The following is a 22,164-nucleotide window of genomic DNA, read 5'->3' as shown; positions in this document are numbered from 1 at the left end:
GTAAAGACAATAACGATTCTCCGTCTTAAATTTGATCATTTATTTGCATATTAGGGTATCTAAGGTTTGATTGACTTGTTTGGATAAGTTTATTGGTAACGTTTGGGATTCATTTTGTATGCATTTTGAAGGAGGGAAACCGGTGGATTATTGAATGAAGCGTGCCAGCTAAACTTAGTTTTTATGGATATAAAGAAGGACTTAATCGAACAAAAGGACCATTTGTAATGTAACAGACCTTTTGGAGTGCCAACAGAAGAAAATCTTCAAAGGTAAGGCATATATTATATCACTATTTCTGATTTACGTGTCACAACTGCCTGGTTGAAATATGGTTTGTCATGCATTTGTGTGCGGGACGCTGTCCTCAGATAATCGAATGGTTTGCTTTCGCCGTAAAGCCTTTTTGAAATCTGACACCTTGGCTGGATTAACAAGAAGTTAAGCTTTATTTTGATGTATAACACATATATTTTCAAGAATGTTAAATATTTGAATTTAGTATATTTGAATTTCGCACTCTGCAATTTCACCGGATGTTGGCCAGGTGGGACGCTACCGTCCCACGTATCCGTAAGATTAAACCTGCGCTGTCCTCTCTCTCTCTCTCCACAACAGACCTGAGAGGAACACAATGGCCGCAGTGTAATGGCAGGGCCAAGCAGGGAAATGGGCATCCAAACAAGAAACCCAACTGGGTCTGAGACTTTGTCTGAGACAGGGACTCTTGTTTTAACATGGGGATTAGGGACTAGCAGTCAATGGATCTAATAGAGGCCTGAAAAATCAGGGCATTATTCACAATCAGGGCATTATTCACAGTTGATAGGTTCAGGGACAGAGTTGGCAAAGTTCAACAAGCCCTAGAGATGAATAATGGCTTGTGGTTTTCTGGGACTCATGAACTCTGGGTTGAATCTGTGCATCCGTACGTGTGTGTTTGTGCCAAATAACAGATGTAATTTTATTAGGTCTCCCTGTAGTCTTTTTCAATATTTTCTCTTGCCCAAAGAGAGCTCTGGAAGGTGAAGATAGTGGAGAGAGTCTCTCTCTCTCTCCCCCTCTCCCTCCCTCTCTCTCCAAGTGCTGCTGTTAAAATGACTATGAAATATATTACATTATATTGCAGGAGCACATTGTCCTCAAACTCATGGGAGGACCTTGCAATTTGGAGGTTTCCAAACGCAGCCAATTTCATACTCATAAAATATATTGTACTGTAACCTTGCTCGCTCTCTCTTTCTCTCTGTCTCCCTGTCTTTCTCTCTTTCTCTCCTCTCTCATGGGTGAAGAACTGCTGTGAGCAATGTTTCATTGTCTCTCGCTCTCTCCTCTCTCTCATGGGTCAAAAACTGCTGTGAGCAATGTTTCATTGCATAGTGCATTTTCTCTGACCTACATCTTCAATCCATCTAGGGGAAATGTATATTAAAATGTGCTTAATCCGCTGTTGTATTCAGGAACATGTTAAGAGAAAAAACAAGCAAAATAATTTCACCATTTCGCTGGTGGCCATGACTCTGACTGACTGATTAATTTTTTATCTGCTTTCATTTAAAAGGCTTATCTTCCATTTAGTTATGCTGATCCTGCTTATTTTGCAAGTCAATGTGTGTTTTTTCGCCCTCTTACTGTATTTAATAACTGGAGGCAGGATAACTTAGTGTACCCAGCACACAATCATAGTGTACCCAGCACACAATTATACAATACTTATATGCCTACTTAAAGCTACTCAGTGAGGAAAGTATAGTCGGTTATACAACCTTGATTATATAACAGTATTTTTTATATCTATCAAACAACTGTAAAATTGCCAATCAATGAATTGGGTCCTGCCACTTAAATTGGATCCGATTCCACTACTCAATACATGGTTATGTAGGTTAGGCACTGCATTGACCACTACTGGGTCCAACACTCTGGGTTTCATATCAATTACAATGCATGCTAGGTAATAAAGTCCACTCACTGTCCTCCTCGGTCTGGAAGGTGACCTCTCTGCTCATCTTCTTGCCCTAGACTATAACTTTACAATGCATGTTGGGTAATAGAGTCCACTTACTGTCCTCCTCAGTTTGAAAGGTGACCTCTCTGCTCTCCTTCTTGCCTTCTGGGTTTTCCAGCGCCAGCCGGACGTGGACGGATCGGAACGGGGGCAGGTCCCTCAGGGTGAAGTGTGATTGGTTCCTCTCCACAGAGAGACACTCCCTCACTGTGGCGTTGTTCCCTGCGCTGCCCCCTGCAGGCGTGGAGTAGCGGTAGCAGAGAGAGACAGAGTAGGTATGGCAGCGCGTCAGGTTGTAGCCCAGAGGTTCCCACTGTAAGGTTAGTTGACGAGGCTGAATCTCTGTCGCTGTGAGGCCTCGCAACGCACGCATGGGCTCTGATGGAGAGATGGAGGGAGGAGAGATGGAGGGGGAGATGGAAGGGAAGAGGGGTGGGTGGGAGAGCGAGCCAGAGGCAGAGAAAGAGACAGAGAGAGAGACAGAGAAAGAAAGACAGTGTGAGATGGAGTGATGAAGAAAAATAGAAAGATAAGGAGAAATAGACAGACGGTTGGTTAGATGATTACTTTCTAAACTCACCACAGGAAGCTGGATAAAGATTAAAAACACCCTGGAGAGACTGGGAAGAAGGAGGGAGAGATGTACAACAATAACACATTATTAATATAATCTCACGCATCCTTTAATTCTTACAGAGCACAGGCTGCTCAGCTCCAGATCCAAAGGCGATGCCCTATTAGCTGAGATGATGGGATATGGAACTTGCTAATTACTGATGCCATGTGTGAGACTGGGGTGACGGATCCCTGTGTCCCTGTCATGACTGCAGTCACAGATGCTGCTAAGGTAGAACCTATTCCCTCCAATAGTGCACTACTGGGACCTGGTCAAAAGGAGAGCACTATATGCCATTTGGGATGAAGATGAGAACCCCATTAGGAAGGCTGCTATATGAAATCATGGCTCATTATTAGATTAATCACACTACCACCCACCCAGGCTGCCCTCCCCGTCTCTGTCTGTTTATCTGTCCAGCAGCACACCCCCTCGCAGCCCACACAAACACCACGGCAGCCGACAGACATCCAGGCCCACAGACTCAGGTTGATGAGACTAATCAAAGGGACAAGCCAGGGGCGGGAGAGAGAGGAGGATGGACAGAGGGGTGGATGGCGTGGAGGGGTATATCAGACTGGCTGTCAGCCCCCTTCTGGGCTCTGCTGGCTCCAGCTCATCTCCTCTCTCCCTCCATCTTCCTCCTTTTCCCTCTCGTCTTAAACCATGTCAGTGAGCTAACAGAGAGGACATCTTCTCACCAGGGGTCAACTGTTGTTATGAACACAATCAGCCTCGCTCTACTCCGACCTACAGGTCACATGGTGTTACAGATACAATCACAGCGTCAGGAGGGAGAGGAAGGAGGGAGGGATGGATGGAGGAGAGGTCTGGTAGTGCCAGTTGGACCCATCATTGAGTCACTGTCATGGGTTAAGAGAGGTTAAAGCCTCTGACGTTTATAGGAAGAAGCTGGGTGATACACATCTATGCCCCAGGGGGAGAGATGGAGGGAGGGAATGGTCTAGTTGTGTCATGTCAGGGGAAAACATCTGCCTGTTTCCAATTTGCCCAATGTGCCTCCCCAAAAGACCAAAGATTGCAGCCAGAGATGTTGTACTCTTCTTTGTTCTCCTGCAATGAGTGAGGTAAACTGGTGACATGTCTGAAATACATCCGATATTCTAATTATTTATTAGAATATCGGACGTTAATATTCAAATACTAGTGTGAGTATTCATTTTTGCTAGCTAGCTAGCTTATCTAGGCTATTCCAGTCAAGACAGGCACTGTTATATGGGATGATTAATAACGTGGCTGCTACAAGTTAGGTAGTCTGGCTGTAGCCGAGTAGCATCTCTCTCTCTGCCTCCATCTACTCGCTCCCATTTCACCGGCACGGAACCTCCACAGTTGTAACAATAGAGCCTCAGCCTCTCCCTCGCACAGCATTGCTCAGGTTAAAAACGTAACTTTAAAAACACATGTATTTCGAATATCCGACAAAAATTCATGACACTATTCGAATAGTGAAATTATTTCACACCCCAATTGCTATAATCAGTTAAAACTTGAGAAGGATTCATCAAAAGCCTTCTTTCCAGGGACGTAGGTGTATTAAAACATATTCTAAAAAAGCCCCAGATTAACTGAAGGTGATTGGATGAACTTGTTTTTCAGGCAAGGGCTGCTGTCATTTCCTGTTTCTAGCCCAAAACGTTCTGTGCTGGACAGGAAGAGGGGATATGAGACAGCTTGATCTAGAGCATGAGTGTCCAATCCAGCCCGCAGGTAGTTATATATATTTTACTCTATATTTATTTTATTTTATATATCTACACAGTGCGTTTGGAAAGTATTCAGACCCTTTGACTTTTTTCACATTTTGTTACTCTTACAGCCTTATTCTAAAATGAAAAATAAATAAAAAATAAATCCTCAATATACTCACAATACCCCATAATAACAAAGCAAAAACTGTTTTGGGGAAATTTTTGCAAATGTGTAACAGTATAACTTTTGTCCGTCCCCTCAACCAGGCACCCTCTGCACACATCAACAACAGTCACCCACAAAGCATCATTACCCATCGCGTCATAAAAGCCCCGGCCAAGGGGGAACAACTACTTCAGGTCTCAGAGCGAGTGACGTCACCGATTGAAACGCTATTAGCGCGCACCACCGCTAACTAGCTAGCCATTTCACATCGGTTATACTCACCCCCCTTTCGACCTCCTCCTTTTCCGCAGCAACCAGTGATACAGGTCACGGCACCAATGTAACAGTATAACTTTCGTCCGTCCCCTCGCCCCGACCCGGGCTCAAACTAGGGACCCTCTGCACACATCAACAACAGTCACCCACGAAGCATCGTTACCCATCGCGCCACAAAAGCCGCGGCCCTTGCAGAGCAAGGGGAACAACTACTTCAGGTCTAAGAGCGAGAGACGTCACCGATTGAAATGCTATTAGTGCGCACCACCGCTAACTAGCTAGCCATTTCACATCGGTTACAAATGTATAAACATTTGTTAACTGAAATATAACAGTTACATAAGTATTCAGACCCTTTACTCACTACTTTGTTGAAGAACCTTCGGCAGTGATTACAGCATTGAGTCTTCTGGGGAATGACGCTACAAGCTTAGCACACCTGTATTTGGGGAGTTTCTCACATTCTTCTCTGCAGATATTCTCAAGGTTGGTTGGGGAGCGTCGCTGCACAGCTATTTCCAGGTCTGTCCGGAGTTGTTCGATGGGGTTCAAATCCAGGCTCTGGCTGGGCCACTCAAGGACTTTCAGAGACTTTTCCCAAAGCCACTCCTGCGTTGTCTTGGCTGTGTGCTTAGGGTCGTTGTCCTGTTGGAAGGTGAACTTTCACCCCAGTCTGTGGTCCTAAGCACTCTGGGGCAGGTTTTCATCAAGGTTCATCTTTCCCTCGATCCTGACTCTTCTCCCAGTCCCTGTTGCTGAAAAACATCCCCACAGCATGACACTGCCACCAAAATGCTTCACTGTAGGGATCGTGCCAGGTTTCCTCCAGATGTGATGCAGAGAATCTTGTTTCTCATGGTCTGAGATTCCCTTAGGTGCCTTTTGGCAAACTCCAAGTGGGTTGTCATGTGCCTTTTACTGAGGAGTGGCATCCATCTGGCCACTCTACCATAAAGGCCTGGAAGGTTCCAGGAACTCTGGAGCTCTGTCAGTGACCATCAGGGTCTTGGTCACCCCACTGGCCCTTCTACCCCAATTGCTCAGTTTAGCTGGACGGCCAGCTCTAGGATGAGTCTTGGTGGTTCCAAACTTCTTCCATTTAAGAATGATGGAGGCCACCGTGTTGCTGTGTTGCTGCAGAAGGGTTTTGGTACCCTTCCCCAGATCTGTGCCTCAACACAATCCAGTCTCAGAGCTCTACAGACAATTCCTTCAACCTCATGCCTTGGCCATTTTTTTACACCTTTATTTAACTAGGCAAGTCAGTTAAGAACAAAATCTTATTTTTAATGACAGCCTAGGAACAGTGGGTTAACTGCCTTGTTCAAGGGCACAATGACAGATTTTTACCTTGTCAGCTCAGGGATTCAATCGTGCAACATTTCAGATACTAGTCCAACGCTCTAACCACTAGGCTACCTGCCACCCCATACACTGTCAACTATGGGAGCTTATATATACAGGTGTGTGCCTTTACAAATCATATCCAATCAATTGAATTTACCACAGGTGGCCTCCAAGTTGTAGAAACATCTCAAGAATGATCAATGGAAACAGGATGGACCTGAGCTAAATTTCAAGCCTCATAGCAAAGACTCTGAATACTTATATAAATAAGGTATTTCTGTTTTGGATTTTTTATTCATTTGCAAACATTTCTAAAAACCTGTTTTTGCTTTGGCATTATGGGGTATTGTGTGTAGAATGATGAGGAAAATGTTTTATTTAATAATTTTAGAATAAGGCTGTAATGTAACAAAATGTGGAAAAAGTCAAGGGGTTTGAATAGTTTCCGATTGCACTGTATATACTTACAATACCAGTCAAAACTTTGGACACTCATTCAAGGGTTTTTCTTCATTTTTACTATTTTCTACATTGCAAAATAATAGTAAAGACATCAAAACTAGGAAATAACACATATGAAATCATGTAGTAACAAAAAAAGTGTTAAACAAATCCAAATATACTTCATATTTGAGATTCTTCAAGGTAGCCACCCTTTGCCTTGATGACAGCTTTGCACACTCTTGGCATTGTCTCAACCAGCTTCATGAGGAATGCTTTTCCAACAGTCTTTAAGGAGTTCCCACATATGCTGAGCACTTGTTGGCTGCTTTTCCTTCACTCTGCGGTCCAACTATTCTCAATTGGGTTGAGGTCAGGTGATTATGGAGGCCAGGCCATCTAATGTAGCACTCCATCACTCTCCTTCTTGGTCAAATAGTCCTAACACAGCCTGGAGGTGTGTCTTGGGTCATTGTCCTGTTGAAAAACAAATGATAGTCCCACTAAGAACAAACCAGATGGGATGGCGTATCGCTGCAGAATGCTGTGGTAGCCATGCAGGTTAAGTGTGCCTTGAATTCTAAATAAATCACTGACAGTGTAACCAGCAAAGCACCTCCACACCATCACACCATCACGCCTCCTACATGCTTTACGGTGGGAAGCGCACATGTCTCACAAAGCCACAGTGGTTGGAACCAAAAATCTTAAATTTGAACTAATCAGACCAAAGAACACAATTCCACCGGTCTAATGTCCATTGCTCGTGTTTCTTGGCCCAAGCCAAGTCTCTTCTTATTATTGTTGTCCATTAGTAGTGATTTATTTTCTTTGCAGCAATTCGAACATGAAGGCCTGATTCACGTAGTCTCCTCTGAACAGTTGATGTGGAGATGTGTGTCACTTGAACTCTGAAGCATTTATTTGGGCTGCAATTTCTGAGGCTGGTAACTCTAATGAACATCCTCTGCAGCAGACGTAACCCTGGGTCTTCCTTTCCTGTGTCTGTCCTCATGAGAGCCAGTTTCATCATAGCGCTTGATGGTTTTTGCGACCGCACTTGAAGAAACTTTCAAAGTTCTTGAAATTTTCCGCATTGACTGACCATGTATTAAAGTAACGATGGACTGTCATTCTCTTTGTGGCTGTAATTGGGAGTCTCATCGGGCGGCGCACAATTGGCCCAGCGTCGTCCGGGTTTGACCGGTGTAGGCCGTCTGGTAAATAAGAATTTGTTCTTAACTGACTTGCCTAGTTAAATAAAGGTTAAATAAATAAAAACATTTAAAACCTGAGCTGTTCTTGCCATAATATGGACTTGGTCTTTTACCAAATAGGGCTATCTTCTGTATACCACCGCTACCTTGTCACAACACAACTGATTGGCTCAAACACATTAAGAAAACTTAATAAAAATAACACATACGGAATCATGTAACAAAATAAAGTGTGTAAAAAAATCTAAATATATTTCAGCCAATCAGTGGTGTTGTGACAATGTAGGGTTGGTATACAGAAGATAGCCCTATTTGATAAAATACCAAGTCCATATTATGGCAAGAACAGCTCAAATAAGCAAAGAGAAACGACAGTCCGTTATTACTTTAAGACATGAAGGTCAGTCAATGCGGAAAATTTCAAGAACTTTGAAAGTGCTCAGCATACAGTATGTGGGAACTCCTTCAAGACTGTTGGAAAAGCATTCCAGGTGACTACCTCATGAGGCTGGTTGAGACAATGCCAAGAGTGTGAAAAGCTGTCATCAAGGCATAGGGTGGCTACTTTGAAGAATATAAAATATAAAATATATTTTGATTTGTTTAGCACTTTTTTGGTTACTACATGATTCCATATGTGTTATTTCATAGTTTTGATGTCTTCACATCATTCAATGTAGAAAATAGTATAAATAAAGAAAAACCCTTGAATGAGTAGGTGTGTCCAAATATTTGATTGGTACTGTATATTAGACAACAAACTCAATATGCTTTAAAATATACTTTAAAATGTATTACATTCATGACTGTTCAGCTTGCTAATAATCACATTGAAAATTCCCAAAACAATGGATAGAGGACTATTTTGGTCAAATTTTGACAGCAAGGAAATATAACCAATATCCAATGCGGCCCTCCGGACCTCGTTGAAGACCGAATGTGGCCCCCGGGGCAAAAGGAGTTTGACACCCCTGATCTAGAGCATGTAGTGTCACAGGGGCTCTCTTTGCTCTCTCTTCCCAGAGATCGAGGCTCACATCTGGGCATGGGGAGCAGACAGGAGGTGGGCGACTGGAGCCTCATGACAGGAGGGATCAGAGACTATGATAGATGACAAGGCGTCATGTCGGTCCACTTGACACATCTACAGAGAGCTGTTTCATAAAGATGAGCACTGAGTTCTGGGGAGGGTAAGTGCAGATAAGTGTGTGTGTGTGTGTGTGTGTGTGTGTGTGTGTGTGTGTGTGTGTGTGTGTGTGTGTGTGTGTGTGTGTGTGTGTGTGTGTGCGTGCGTGTGTGCGTGCGTGCGTGCGTGCGTGCGTGCGTGCGTGCGTGCGTGCGTGCGTGCGTGCGTGCGTGCGTGCGTGCGTGCGTGCGTGCGTGCGTGCGTGCGTGCGTGCGTGCGAGGGGGAGTGTAGTACATGTAAGTGTCGGAGAGTAGGCTGCAGGTTGTTCATTCTACTGTATAATTACATTTTTTTGTATTTTTTTATTTAACCTTTATTTAACTAGGCAAGTCAGTTAAGAACAAACTCTTATTTGTGTACCTGTCCATGCATACACACCGGCTTCTAAAGAGGTACCTACATATATATCAGCCACTGAGCACTATAATCCACACACACATCCTCTCAACCGGTGGACAGCAGGCCATTAGAGTATGTGTTTGTATGTTGTTGTCCTGGTGTTATGGAGGATGTTATTATATGTGATCTCTCAGTGCCATTCCTGAAGGGATGAATAACGTTGAAGGAATGGAATAGAACGGAGTAGAGTAGAACAGAATAGAACAGAAGCTAGGTTTGGGTTTAGACCTGTTCAGCCCCCTTAACTCACCTGCACACTTGGTCCTGCTGACCAGGGGGGGTCCAGGCGCCCCTGTGCCTCCCTCCCCTGGTCGGGTCAGTAAAACACTGATACGGTACTCTGTGTCCGGCTCCAGATGCCACACCTTACAATAGAGTAGAGGAGAAACATGTTTTCTATTATTTAGCAAAGACATGAATAGCATTTAAAATAAAATCAACGTTGATGTTCTTGTAATTGAGAGTTATTTAATAACAACCGTTTTTAAATAAGAACTTGTAATAATTCTTAACAATCAATGATTTTGCATGCATGCATATACACACACACACACACACACCTTATAAGTGAGCGAGCCAACGCCATGTGTCTCCGACCATGGTGATTGGCTGGCGCGGTACTCGATCTCGCGACGGATCACGGGGCCGTCTCCCACGATGGAGTTTGTGTTGAGTTGGATGATCAGGTAGGTGGGGCCAGCCCGGAGCAGCTGGGGTGGAGCGATGGGGGTGGGGGGCACTGCCAGGGTGAAGGGGGAGAGGAGTGGGTACAGTGTTATACAGAAGAGTTTTGAGTGACTGAGTGAGTGCATGCAGGAGTGTAGTGGAGGGTGACATTAATTATTTTTTTTAACCCTCTGGTACAGTGTGATGTTGTCATTTACAGTAGTATAACCTTTTATCTAACACAATATACAGTTAACGAGATAACTGAGACAATGCCCTAGTATTACTGTGTCTACAGTTTGTCAACTCCTCGTTTCTATCAGCAATGACATATAATGATAGAAACCCTAATCTATGTAACCCTGCTCATTATAAAAACACCATCAGTTGCTGTCAAATGAACAGAGATACAAATGAAATACAATGATCCATAGTTGTACGGTTGTTTACCAGTGAGACTAATTAAAACAGTACAATACAGACACGTACAGTCCATCATCACTTTATGAATTTTTACAGAACGCAAAAAAAAAAAAAAAGACGTCAGAATTTCAATAGAATAAGCAATAACTATCTTCTCTCGCACAGAAAAAAAGGGAAGTCAAGAGTTTTTCATGTTTCGCACGTTTCTTGTTTTATAATTTCCCTAGTGTTATTTCTGCTCGGCTAGAGCGTTGACTCACACAATCTTTTAATCACTTTCAGATTATGATTTCCGAGAGGCACTTGAAGGGAAGGGAATGTTTAATTTTCACCTTAATGAACGTGAATTATTTGCATGAGTGATTGCGTGAGTAAAGCTGCCTGTCCTTTCAGCGTTAGACAAAGAGACACATACACACACGCACACACACACGACCCTCATCAAGCGAGGACACCTCATTACAGCAACATGTAGAGGGAAAAACAATGTTTACACAATGACACAGAGTAAATGACATATAGATGTAAGAATACATGGCTTCCACAATATACAGGAGAGATATGAGAGACATTTTGTTAGTTCAGAACATATTTCCAATGTAAACTCGGCAAAAAAAGAAACGTCCCTTTTTCAGGACCCTGTCTTTCAAAGATAATTCGCAAAAATCCAAATAATTTCACAGATCTTCATTGTAAAGTGTTTAAACACTGTTTCCCATGCTTGTTCAATTAACCATTAACAATTAATGAACATACACCTGTGGAACTGTTGTTAAGACACTAACAGCGTACAGACGGTACGCAATTAAGGTCACAGTTATGAAAACTTAGGACACTAAAAAAGGCCTTTCTACTGACTCTGAAAAACACCTAAAGAAAGATGCCCAGGGTCCCTGCTCATCTGCGTGAACGTGCCTTAGGCATGCTGCAAGGAGGCATGAGGACTGCAGATGTGGCCAGGGAAATATATTGCAATGTCCGTACTGTGAGACACCTAAGACAGCACTACAAGGAGACAGGATGGACAGGTGATCGTCCTCGCAGTGGCAGACCACGTGTAACAACACCTGCACAGGATCGGTACCTCCGAACATCACACCTGTGGGACAGATACAGGATGGCAACAACAACTGCCCGAGTTACACCAGGAACACACAATCCCTCCATCAGTGCTCAGACTGTCCGCAATAGGCTGAAAGAGGCTGGACTGAGGGCTTGTAGGCCTGTTGTAAGGCAGTCGCGGTCTTGTCTCACCAGGGGTGATGGTCGGATTCGCGTTTATCGTCGAAGGAATGAGCGTTAAACCGAAGCCTGTACCCTGGAGTGGGATCGATTTGGAGGTGGAGGGTCCGTCATGGTCTGGGGCGATGTGTCACAGCATCATTGGACTGAGCTTGTTGTCATTGCAGGCAATCTCAACGCTGTGTGTTACAGGGAAGACATCCTCCTTCCTCATGTGGTACCCTTCCTGCAGGCTCATCCTGACATGACCCTCCAGCATGACAAAGCCACCAGCCATACTGCTCGTTCTGTGAATGATTTCCTGCAAGACAGGAATGTCAGTGTTCTGCCATGGCCGGCGAAGAGCCCGGATCTCAATCCCATTGAGCACGTCTGGGAACTGTTGGATCGGAGGGTGAGGGCTAGGGCCATTCCCCCCAGAAATGTCTGGGAACTTGCAGGTGCCTTGGTGGAAGAGTGGGGTAACATCTCACAGCAAGAACTGGCAAATCTGGTGCAGTCCATGAGGAGGAGATGCACTGCAGTACTTAATGCAGCTGGTGGCCAAACCAAATACTGACTGTTACTTTTGATTTTGACCCCCCCTTTGTTCAGGGACACATTATTCCATTTCTGTTAGTCACATGTCTGTGGAACGTGTTCAGTTTATGTCTCAGTTGTTGAATCTTGTTATGTTCATACAAATATTTATGCATGTTAAGTTTGCTGAAAATAAACGCAGTTTACAGTGAGAGGATGTTTCTTTTTTGCTGAATTCATGTGTGTGTGTGCATTTTAACATGTGTTTGTGCGTGTGATTGACTAAGGGTGCCAGTGAGTGAGTGCTTGTGTGCATGTCTCACATTAGGAGAAGCTGTTGGAAGTGGTTGGGTGGGGAAGGAGGTAGAACATACTGTATGGGGGAGGGCGTTAAGAGATCCCAGAATGGTAGCTAGGTGTCATGGTGGGTTGGAGGTGTCATAGGGGAGGTGGTGTGTGGTGCAGTGGTACAGGACTCCTTTCAATCAAAACCTGACTATACGGACTGGCCGTACTATACCTCTGACGATGAGCTCGGCAAAGTTAGACACAGCAGCTCCGCGGGTGGACTCTGTGATGCAGCGATACAGGTCCTGCTCCCCTCTCTCAGCCGCCACCTGGAAGGTGGCCATCAGACGCTTGTGGCTCAGACGCTGGATAGAGGACGCAGCCACAACCACACCGTTACGACGCTGCAGAGAGAGAGGGAGCGAGAGAAAGTCACGCTAACTGAGCCATGCACAGGTGATCATGTTTACCTGTGTAGCCACCACCTTTGTCACTGCCACCAGAAATTCACAGTCACAGAGAGAGAGCGAGAGTTGGGTTAGCCAAACTGACCTATATAGATTGTGATGTTTATTATACTGTGTGGCCATGAGATATAGCCCTAAATAATAGGATTGTGAGTGGGAAGGAAGGAGACAGGGAAAAGATGAGAGAGAGATGAGGTATTGTGGGAGGTGGAGACATTGAATCAATTCTAAATATCACAGAGACCATCTTGGCATGGTGGGCTGCTGACAGAACAGCCACACGCATAGATATACACACACACACGCAGACAACTAGTGCTAATATGTGATAGCTCGATGCACACGAGTGCTCGGATCAACGAGGGGGACAGGAAATCACAACCCGTCGCCTGTCATACACACACACACACTCAAAGCGTGAAGTTTTTCCAGGTGCAGACTATACGCTGCTCTGCTCTCAGAATAATGTAAGCAGGATGTTATATAAGCTAGCCCGTCACCTCGTTCTCTCCTGCTTTTCACCAGTAAGTGGCTTCGACAGCTGGAGTTGTGAATTGGTATTGGGGGGGGTTGTATTATTGGGTTAATCATTTCCATAAGCCCATAGTATGCTGGACCACATTTTCATTACTGTAGGTTATTGTATGCACAGACACAGGTGTGTGTGTGTGTTTGTTCAGCTATAAACCACAGCCCCATCACATCTCAATGTACATTCATTCAGTCAAAACAAACAGACAATCCTAAAGCTTGTTACACAAATGAAACATACAGTATTAAACCTGTATGTCTTCCATCTCTCCCCCTCTCTTCCCCTTAGGCACATATCATACAATAATTATGAGTTTCCGTGGTAACTAATTCATTCAGGATTCCAATTGAACACAAACAAACGTCAACGTTGTCTAAAGATCTGAACAGAATCAGAAATAGAACAAGTACAACTCTCTGACAGAAGGACAAAAGACTGCAAGACAAAAAAAATATTAATTGAATAAGAATTCTTATGCAACAATTTGTTTATTTAAACAGACACATGAGAGCGGGGAAGTTAAGAGAGAGAGAACTCAGTAGGTCCAGAGAGCCACCTCACAGCAGAGGAGATCAAAGAGAAAGTAGCAATTAGTGTTGAGGAGAGTAACAGAGAGAAACACACACACACACACACAATTCCAGAGTTGAGGAGAGAAACAGGCAGAAACACATGGTGCTAAGGATCAAACAGCACCCTACACAGCTAATATAGAAACAGAACACTATAATGGGCTGAGGAAACGTTTTGTTGTTCCTGCTGTTAACCAATCCATGCTAACCTTCATGAGTACAGTGGGTTAGAGTCAGAGCAAACATTGGAATCTTGTTTGAACTGGGTAAACTGGGAGACGCTGTATGGTTAAACATACAGTATGTGTATTGTGTACAACATGTGTTCAGTCCAATATGGGTGATATGAGTCATAATACTGTCATGCATCCTTGTGAAAGAGATGTATTTCAACCAGTGTAGACCTGTTCATTATGGCGTTTTTTTGTAATATACAGTGCATTCAGAAAGTATTCAGACCCCTTCCCTTTTCCACATTTTGTTATGTTACAGCCTTATGTTACATTCCAAAATGGATTAAATATATTAATTCCCTCATCATTGTACACACAATACCCCAGAATGACGAAGGGAAAACAGGTTTTAAGACATTTTTGCAAATGTACTACAAATAAAAACAGAAATAGCTTATTAACATAAGTATTCAAACACTTTGCTATGAGACTTGAAATTGAGCTCAGGTTCATCCTGTTTCCATTGATTATTTTTGAGATGTTTCTACAACTAGATTGGGGTTCCACCTGTGGTAAATTCAATTGATTGGACATGATTTGGGAAGGCACACACCTGTCTATAAAGTCCCACAGTTGACAGTGCATGTCAGAGCAAAAACCAAGCCATGAGGTCGAAAGAATTGTCCATAGAGCTCCGAGATAGGGTTGTGTCGAGGCACAGGTCTGGGGAAGGGTACCAAAAAATGTCTGCAGCATTGAAGGTACGCAAGAAGACAGTGGCCTCCGCAAGAACACACCTACAATACACAGTGGCCTCCATCATTCTTAAATGGAAGAAGTTTGTAACCACCAAGACTCTTCCTAGAGCTGGCCGCCCGGACAAACTGAGCAATCGGGGGAGAATGGCCTTGGTCAGGGAGGTGACCAAGAACCTGATGGTCACTCTGACAGAGCTCCAGAGTTCCCCTGTGGAGATGGGAGAACCTTCCAGAAGGACAACCATCTGTGCAGCACTCCACCAATCAGGCCTTTATGGTAGAGTGGCCAGACAGAAGTCACTCCTCAGTAAAAGGCACATGGCAGCCCGCTTGGAGTTTGCCAAAAGGCACCTAAAGAACTCTCAGACCATGAAAAACAAGATTCTCTGGTCAGATGAAACCAAGCTTGAACTCTTTGGCCTGAATGCCAAGCATCACATCTGGAGGAAACCTGGCACCATCCCTACGGTGAAGCATGGTGGTGGCAGCATCATGCTGTGGGGATGCTTTTCAGCGACAGGGACTGGGAAACTAGTCAGGATCAAGGGAAATATGAATGGAGCAAAGTACAGAGCGAGATCCTTGATGAAAACCTGCTCCAGAGCGCACAGAAGCTCAGACTGGGGCGAAGGTTCACCTTCCAACGGGACAACAACCCTAAGCACACAGCAAAGACAATGCAAGAGTGGCTTCGAAATAAGTCTCTGAATGTCCTTGAGTGGCCCAGCCAGAGCCCAGACTTGAACCCGATCGAACATCTCTGGAGAGACCTGAATAAAGTTGTGCAGCAACGTTCCCCAACCAACTTGACAGAGCTTGAGAGTATCTGCAGAGAAGAATGGGAGAAATTCACCAAATACAGGTGTGCCAAATTTGTAGTGTCTTACCCAAGAAGCCTCAAGGCTGTTATTGCTGCCAAAGGTGCTTCAACAAAGTACTGAGTAAAGGGTCTGAATACTTATGTAAATGTGATATTTTATTTACTTTTTAAATACATATGCAAAAAGTTCTAAAAACCTATTTTTGGTTTGTCATTATGGGGAATTGTGTGTAGATTGATGGGGGGGACAATTTAATCCATTTTAGAATAAAGCTGTAACATAACAAAATGTGGGCAGGTTTTCATGCCCTAACCCATCTGGACAAGAGGAATACCTATGTAAGAATGCTGTTCATCGACTACAGCTCAGCATTTAACACCATAGTGCCTTTCAAACTCGTCATTAAGCTCGAGACCCTGGGTCTTGACCCCGCCCTGTGCAACTGGGTCCTGGACTTTCTGACGGGCCACCCCCAGGGGGTGAGGGTAGGTAACAACATCTCCACCCTGCTGATCCTCAACACTGGGGCCTCACAAGGGTGCGTTCTCAGCCCTCTCCTGTACTCCTGTCGGGCTGTATCACCGCCTGGTATGGCAACTGCTCCGCCCACAACCGCAAGGCTCTCCAGACGGTAGTGAGGTCTGCACAACGCATCACCGGGGGCAAACTACCTGCCCTCCAGGATACCTACACCACCCGCTGTCACGAGAAGGCCAAAAAGATCACCAAGGACAACAACCACCCGAGCCACTGCCTGTTCTATCTCAAGGCCATCAGACTGTTAAACAGCCATCACTAACATTGAGTGGCTGCTGCCAATATACTGACTCAAATCTCTAGCCACTTTAATAATAAAAAATTGGATGTAATAAATGTATCACTAGTCACTTTAAACAATGCCACTTTATAAAATGTTTACATACCCTACATTACTCATCTCATATGTATATACTGTACTCTATACCATCTACTGCATCCTGCCTATGCCGTTCGGCCATCGCTCATCCATATATTTATATGTACATATGCTTATTCAGTCCTTTACACTTGTGTGTATAAGGTAGTTGTTGTGAAATTGTTAGATTACTTGTTAGATATTACTGCATGGTCGAAACTAGAAGCACAAGCATTTCACTACACTCGCATTAACATCTGCTAACCATGTGTATGTGACCAATAAAATTTGATTTGATTTGAAAAAGTCAAAGGATCTGAATACTTTCCGAATACACTGTATATACAATGAGTATAAAAAAACATTAAGGACACCTGCTCTTTCCATGACAGACTGACCAAGTGAATGCAGGTGAAAGCTATGATCCCCTATTGAAGTCACTTGTTAAATCCACTTCAATCAGTGTTGATGAAGAGGAGGAGACAGGTTAAAGAAGGATTTTCAAGCCTTGAGACAATTGAGACATGGATTGTGTATATGTGCTATTCAGAGGGTGAATGGGGAAGACAAAAAATGTAAGTGCCTTTGAACGGGGTATGGTAGTAGGTGCCAGGCGCACCAGTTTGTGTCAAGAACTGCAATTCGGCTGGGGTTTTCACACTCAACAGTTTCCCGTGTGTATCAAGAAAGATCCACCAACCAAAGGACATCCAGCCAACTTGACAACTGTGGGAAGCATTGGAGTCAACATGGCCAGCATCACTGTGAAACGCTTTTGAAACCTTGTAGAGTCAAAATAATTAACATAAACACATTTACCATCTCCTGGTTTCCACACATAGCCTACAAGCCACTGACGTTTGGAACATCTACAATTTAAAATGTCTAATAAATCCATGTATTATAGCCTACACCATCATAATAAATCAATGATATATTTTAGACAGGTCTAAAGAAACATGATATGAAGAAAATGTAGTCTATTTCAGAAGAACAGAAGAGCATAATCTGAGTTGTCCTTATGTTAGGTCCTGACCTGCTATGCCATTTAGCTGTGGGCTACACCAGTTCATTTAGCAAACAAGATTTTCTTAGAATTCTGTGATATTATTTTATAAGAATACAATTGAACATAGCTGAATAAAATAGAAAGGATATTTTCTCAAAATGATTTGAGGGAGTGCGCACAAGCTGCTATTCTGTGTTGAGAGGATAACAAAGAAATAGGTACTCCTATATGCTTAATTTATATTATTTGTTGGGCTATATGTTTTGATTGTAAATCAAATTTTATATACACATATTTAGCAGATGTTACTGCAGGTGTATGCTATTTTCTAGTTCCAACAGTGCAGTAAAATCGAACAACACAAAACAAATCACTCCTGATTCCTGCTTAGAAGCAACAATTAAAACAGGAAGCACCAGTGACTCTATAAAAAAGTGGTCAGATGAAGCAAATGCTAAATGACAGGACTGTTTTGCTAGCATAGACTGGAATATGTTCCGGGATTCTTCCGATGGCATTGAGGAGTACACCACATCAGTCACTGGCTTTATCAATAAGTGCATCGAGGAAGTCGTCCCCACAGTGACTGTACATACATACCCCAACCAGAAGCCATGGATTACAGGCAACATTCGCACTGAGCTAAAGGGTAAAGCTGCCGCTTTCAAGGAGAGGGACTCTAACCCGGAAGCTTATAAGAAATCATGCTATGCCCTGCGACGAACCATCAAACAGGCAAAGCGTCAATACAGGACTAAGATCGAATCGTCCTACACCGGCTCCGACACTAGTCGGATGTGCCAGGGCTTGCAAACAAATAATAACTACAAAGGGAAGCACAGCCGAGAGCTGCCCAGTGACACGAGCCTACCAGACGAGCTAAATAACGTCTATGCTCGCTTCGAGGCAAGTAACACTGAAACATGCATGAGCGCATCAGCTGTTCCCGGATGACTCTGTGATCAAGCTCTCTGCAGCCGATGTGAGTAAGACCATTAAACAGGTCAACATTCACTAGGCAGCAGGGCTAGACGAATTACAAGGACATGTACTCCGAGCATGCGCTGACCAACTGGCAAGTGTCTTCACTGACATTTTCAATCTCTCCCTGTCTGAGTCTGCAATACCAACATGTTTCAAGCAGACCACCATAGTCTCTGTGCCCAAGAACACAAAGGTAACCTGCCAAAATTAATACCGACCCGTAGCACTCATGTCTGTAGCCATGAAATGCTTTGAACGAGAGCTCACAGTCCTCGGGAGCGGCCCGTGTCGGCGGCACTGTGGTATCCTCAAAGCGGACGAAGAAGGTGTATTCGATCATATTCCCAGTCACCTTCCTGTGGTTAAATACGGTGGTTCGCACTTTCAGTTTTGCACGAATGCTGCCATCTATCGATGGTTTTTGATTTGGGTAGGTTTTAATAGTCAGAGTGGGAACAACATCGCCTATACACTTCCTGATGAACTCAGTCACCGTGTCAGTGTATACGTCAATTCTTATTCTCAGAGACAACCCAGAACATATCCCAGTCCGCGGGATCAAAACAATCTTGAAGCATGGACTCCGATTGGTCAGACCAGGGTTGAATAGACCTTAGCATGGTTACTTTCTGTTTGAGTATCTGCCTATAATGGTGGAGCAGAATGGAATCGTGACCTGATTTGCCAAAGGGAGGGCAGGGGAGGGCCTTGTAGCCCATCCGGAAGGGAGAGTAACAATAGTTAAGAGATTTTGAAGTACGACTACTACAGGCAATGTGTTGATAGAACTTTGGCAGCGTTTTCCTCAGATTTGCTTTATTAAAGTTCCCAGCTACAATAAATGCAGCCTCGGGATATGCTGCACATCACAAGGTCATGGGCTCTCATGAAGTGTTTGACTTGATTTTTTAACACATTTGAACTGATGTCAGAGTGATTGAAGGGACAATATAGTGCTGAGTACCAGGCAGTTAGCAAGTTTGGTAGACTACAAATGACCATCAGTAGCATCAGAGTGCAGTTTTGGAGAAGCCTAATTACCGTGACTACGCGGTCACGTGGAATTTGACTGCGGTCATGATTCGTGATCGCCAGTGTGGCAGTAATACAGTCACCGCAACAGCAAAATACCATAATGTTTGGTATTTTCCGTGTATACAGTTGAAGTCGAACGTTTACATACACTTAGGTTGGAGTCATTAAAACTCGTTTTTCAATCACTCCACAAATTTCTTGTTAACAAACTACAGTTTTGGCAAGTCGGTCAGGACATCTACTTTGTGCATGACACACGTAATTTTCCCAACAATTGTTTACAGACAGATTATTTCACTTATAATTCACTGTATCACGATTCCAGTGGGTCAGAAGTACACCAAGTTGACTGTGCCTTTAAACAGCTTGGAAAATTCCACAAAATGATGTCATGGCTTTAGAAGCTTCTGTTAGGCTAATTGACATAATTTGAGTCAATTGGAGGTGTACCTGTGGATGTATTTCAAGGCCTACCTTCAAACTCAGTGCCTCTTTGCTTGACATCAAGGGAATTCATTAATTAGTACCTGCAAAACACCAGTCTCAACGTCAACAGTGAAGAGGCGACTCCGGGATGCTGGCCTTCTAGGCAGAGTCCATTGTCTGTGTTATTTTGCCCATCTTAATCTTTTATTTTTATTGGCCAGTCTGAGATATGGCTTTTTCTTTGCAACTCTGCCTAGAAGGCCAGCATCCCGGAGCCACCTCTTCACTGTTGACGTTGAGACTGGTGTTTTGCGGGTACTATTTAATGAAGCTGCCAGTTGTGGACTTGTGAGGCGTCTGTTTCTCAAACTAGACACTCTAATGTACTTGTCCTCTTGCTCAGTTGGGCACCGGAGCCTCCCACTCCTCTTTCTATTCTGGTTAGAGCCAGTTTGTGCTGTTCTGTGAAGGGAGTAGTACACAGCGTTGTATGAGATCTTCAGTTTCTTGGCAATTTCTCACATAGAATAGCCTTCATTTCTCAGAACAAGAATAGACTGACGAGTTTCAGAAGAAAGTTCTTTGTTTCTGGCCATTTTGAGCCTGTAACGAACCAACAAATGCTGATGCTCCAGATACTCAACTAGTCTAAAGAAGCGCCAGTTTTATTGATTCTTTAATCTGCACAATAGTTTTCAGCTGTGCTAACATAATTACAAAATGATTTTCTAATGATCAATTGGCCTTTTAAAATGATAAACTTGGATTAGCTAACACAACGTGCCATTGGAACACAGAAGTGATGGTTGCTGATAATGGTCCTCTGTACACCTACGTATATATTTCATAAAAAATATGCCGTTTCCAGCTACAATAGTCATTTACAACATTAACAATGTCTACACGGTATTTCTGATCAATTTTATGTTATTTTAAATGGAAAGAAAATGTGCTTTTCTTTCAAAAACAAAGACATTTCTAAGTGACCCCAAACTTTTGAACGGTAGTATATATAGATAGTATAATTTAAAATGTCCATACAAGTGTGGTTAATTTGTCTACATTTTACTGTTTAAAATGATATTGTTCAAAACAAGCTGCAGTTAACTACTGCTCTGCCATCAGCAGCTCCAGGCATTTGGCTGGCCGCCCAGGCTTGGATTCCATTGCCAGCTATTTGGGGCGACTACAGCACTGATATTGCAGGATTTCATCACATGATTTTCACAGCACAAAGTAAATGGACTGTCCTGGGGCGTTGAAATGAATGCACAGGTCTTCTGGGTCTGCTCGATCAGGTACTGAACAGATGGCGCTAAAGAGTAAATTACAATAATCATGACAGTCATTGGTTGCCTGAGACCTGAACCAGAGAGTCACACCCATCAACAATCAAAGGACAGAGGGATACACTAGTTAAAACATTTGTTGCAGATCTGGTATTTCCAACAACAAAAAAACATGGCTCTGTGCCCAATTTTGAACACTGCAATTAGATGCTAGCTATTGGACACAAGCTACCGGCAAACTAGCATACCTGTAGCTAGCTTGCCTGCCAATCAAGTCTTACTAAGGTTACTGCCGAGCTCATCATGCTTGTGACATTATGCTAGCTAGCTATCCCCAGTTAGATCATTTGTTTCACTTGTCGCTTGTGTGATTATTGCATTTTCCCTGTGCTTGTGTCACCGATGCACTCGGGAGCTGGCTGCGTGCTCTTCGTTCTCAAAATATAACTTTTGGTCATCAAAACAGTGGCAGCATGTGCGACAGTGGTGATTCTATTTTAATATGCAAAAGTGAAATTGGTCTATCTATGCTGTCATTCAAATGCACAGATCACTTTATATATTGTCTCAAGGAAACAACCGTTCTGTGTGTGGGCCTGGTTGAGTGTGAGACTGTGTTTGTGTCTCTCTGTATCTGTGTCAGAAAACTACAACGAGGATAAAAAAAAAAGTTAGGTTTTGGATACAAAATACTTC

At 43.5% G+C, this 22,164-nt stretch overlaps 1 protein-coding gene across 7 annotated transcripts in view; it reads right to left on the bottom strand.

Annotated features, from left to right (window-relative positions):
- Positions 1-22,164, bottom strand: part of LOC139558427 (receptor-type tyrosine-protein phosphatase U-like) — a 291,923-nt gene that overhangs the window by 81,776 nt on the left and 187,983 nt on the right. For 6 of the 7 annotated variants that reach the window (XM_071373548.1, XM_071373551.1, XM_071373553.1 and 3 more), the window contains exons 6-9: positions 12,740-12,911; positions 9,930-10,108; positions 9,620-9,734; positions 2,066-2,386 (exon numbers count right to left, since the gene is read on the bottom strand). In XM_071373548.1, the coding sequence (XP_071229649.1) occupies positions 2,066-2,386; positions 9,620-9,734; positions 9,930-10,108; positions 12,740-12,911 (787 nt within the window). Of the gene's footprint in view, positions 1-1,972; positions 1,998-2,065; positions 2,387-9,619; positions 9,735-9,929; positions 10,109-12,739; positions 12,912-22,164 lie in introns of all 7 variants that reach the window. The other variant, XM_071373549.1, reaches the window with a different exon arrangement.

Source organism: Salvelinus alpinus, chromosome 29 (genome assembly GCF_045679555.1).
Source record: "Salvelinus alpinus chromosome 29, SLU_Salpinus.1, whole genome shotgun sequence".
NCBI lineage: Eukaryota > Metazoa > Chordata > Actinopteri > Salmoniformes > Salmonidae > Salvelinus > Salvelinus alpinus.
This window is presented reverse-complemented; position numbering and strand designations above follow the sequence as displayed.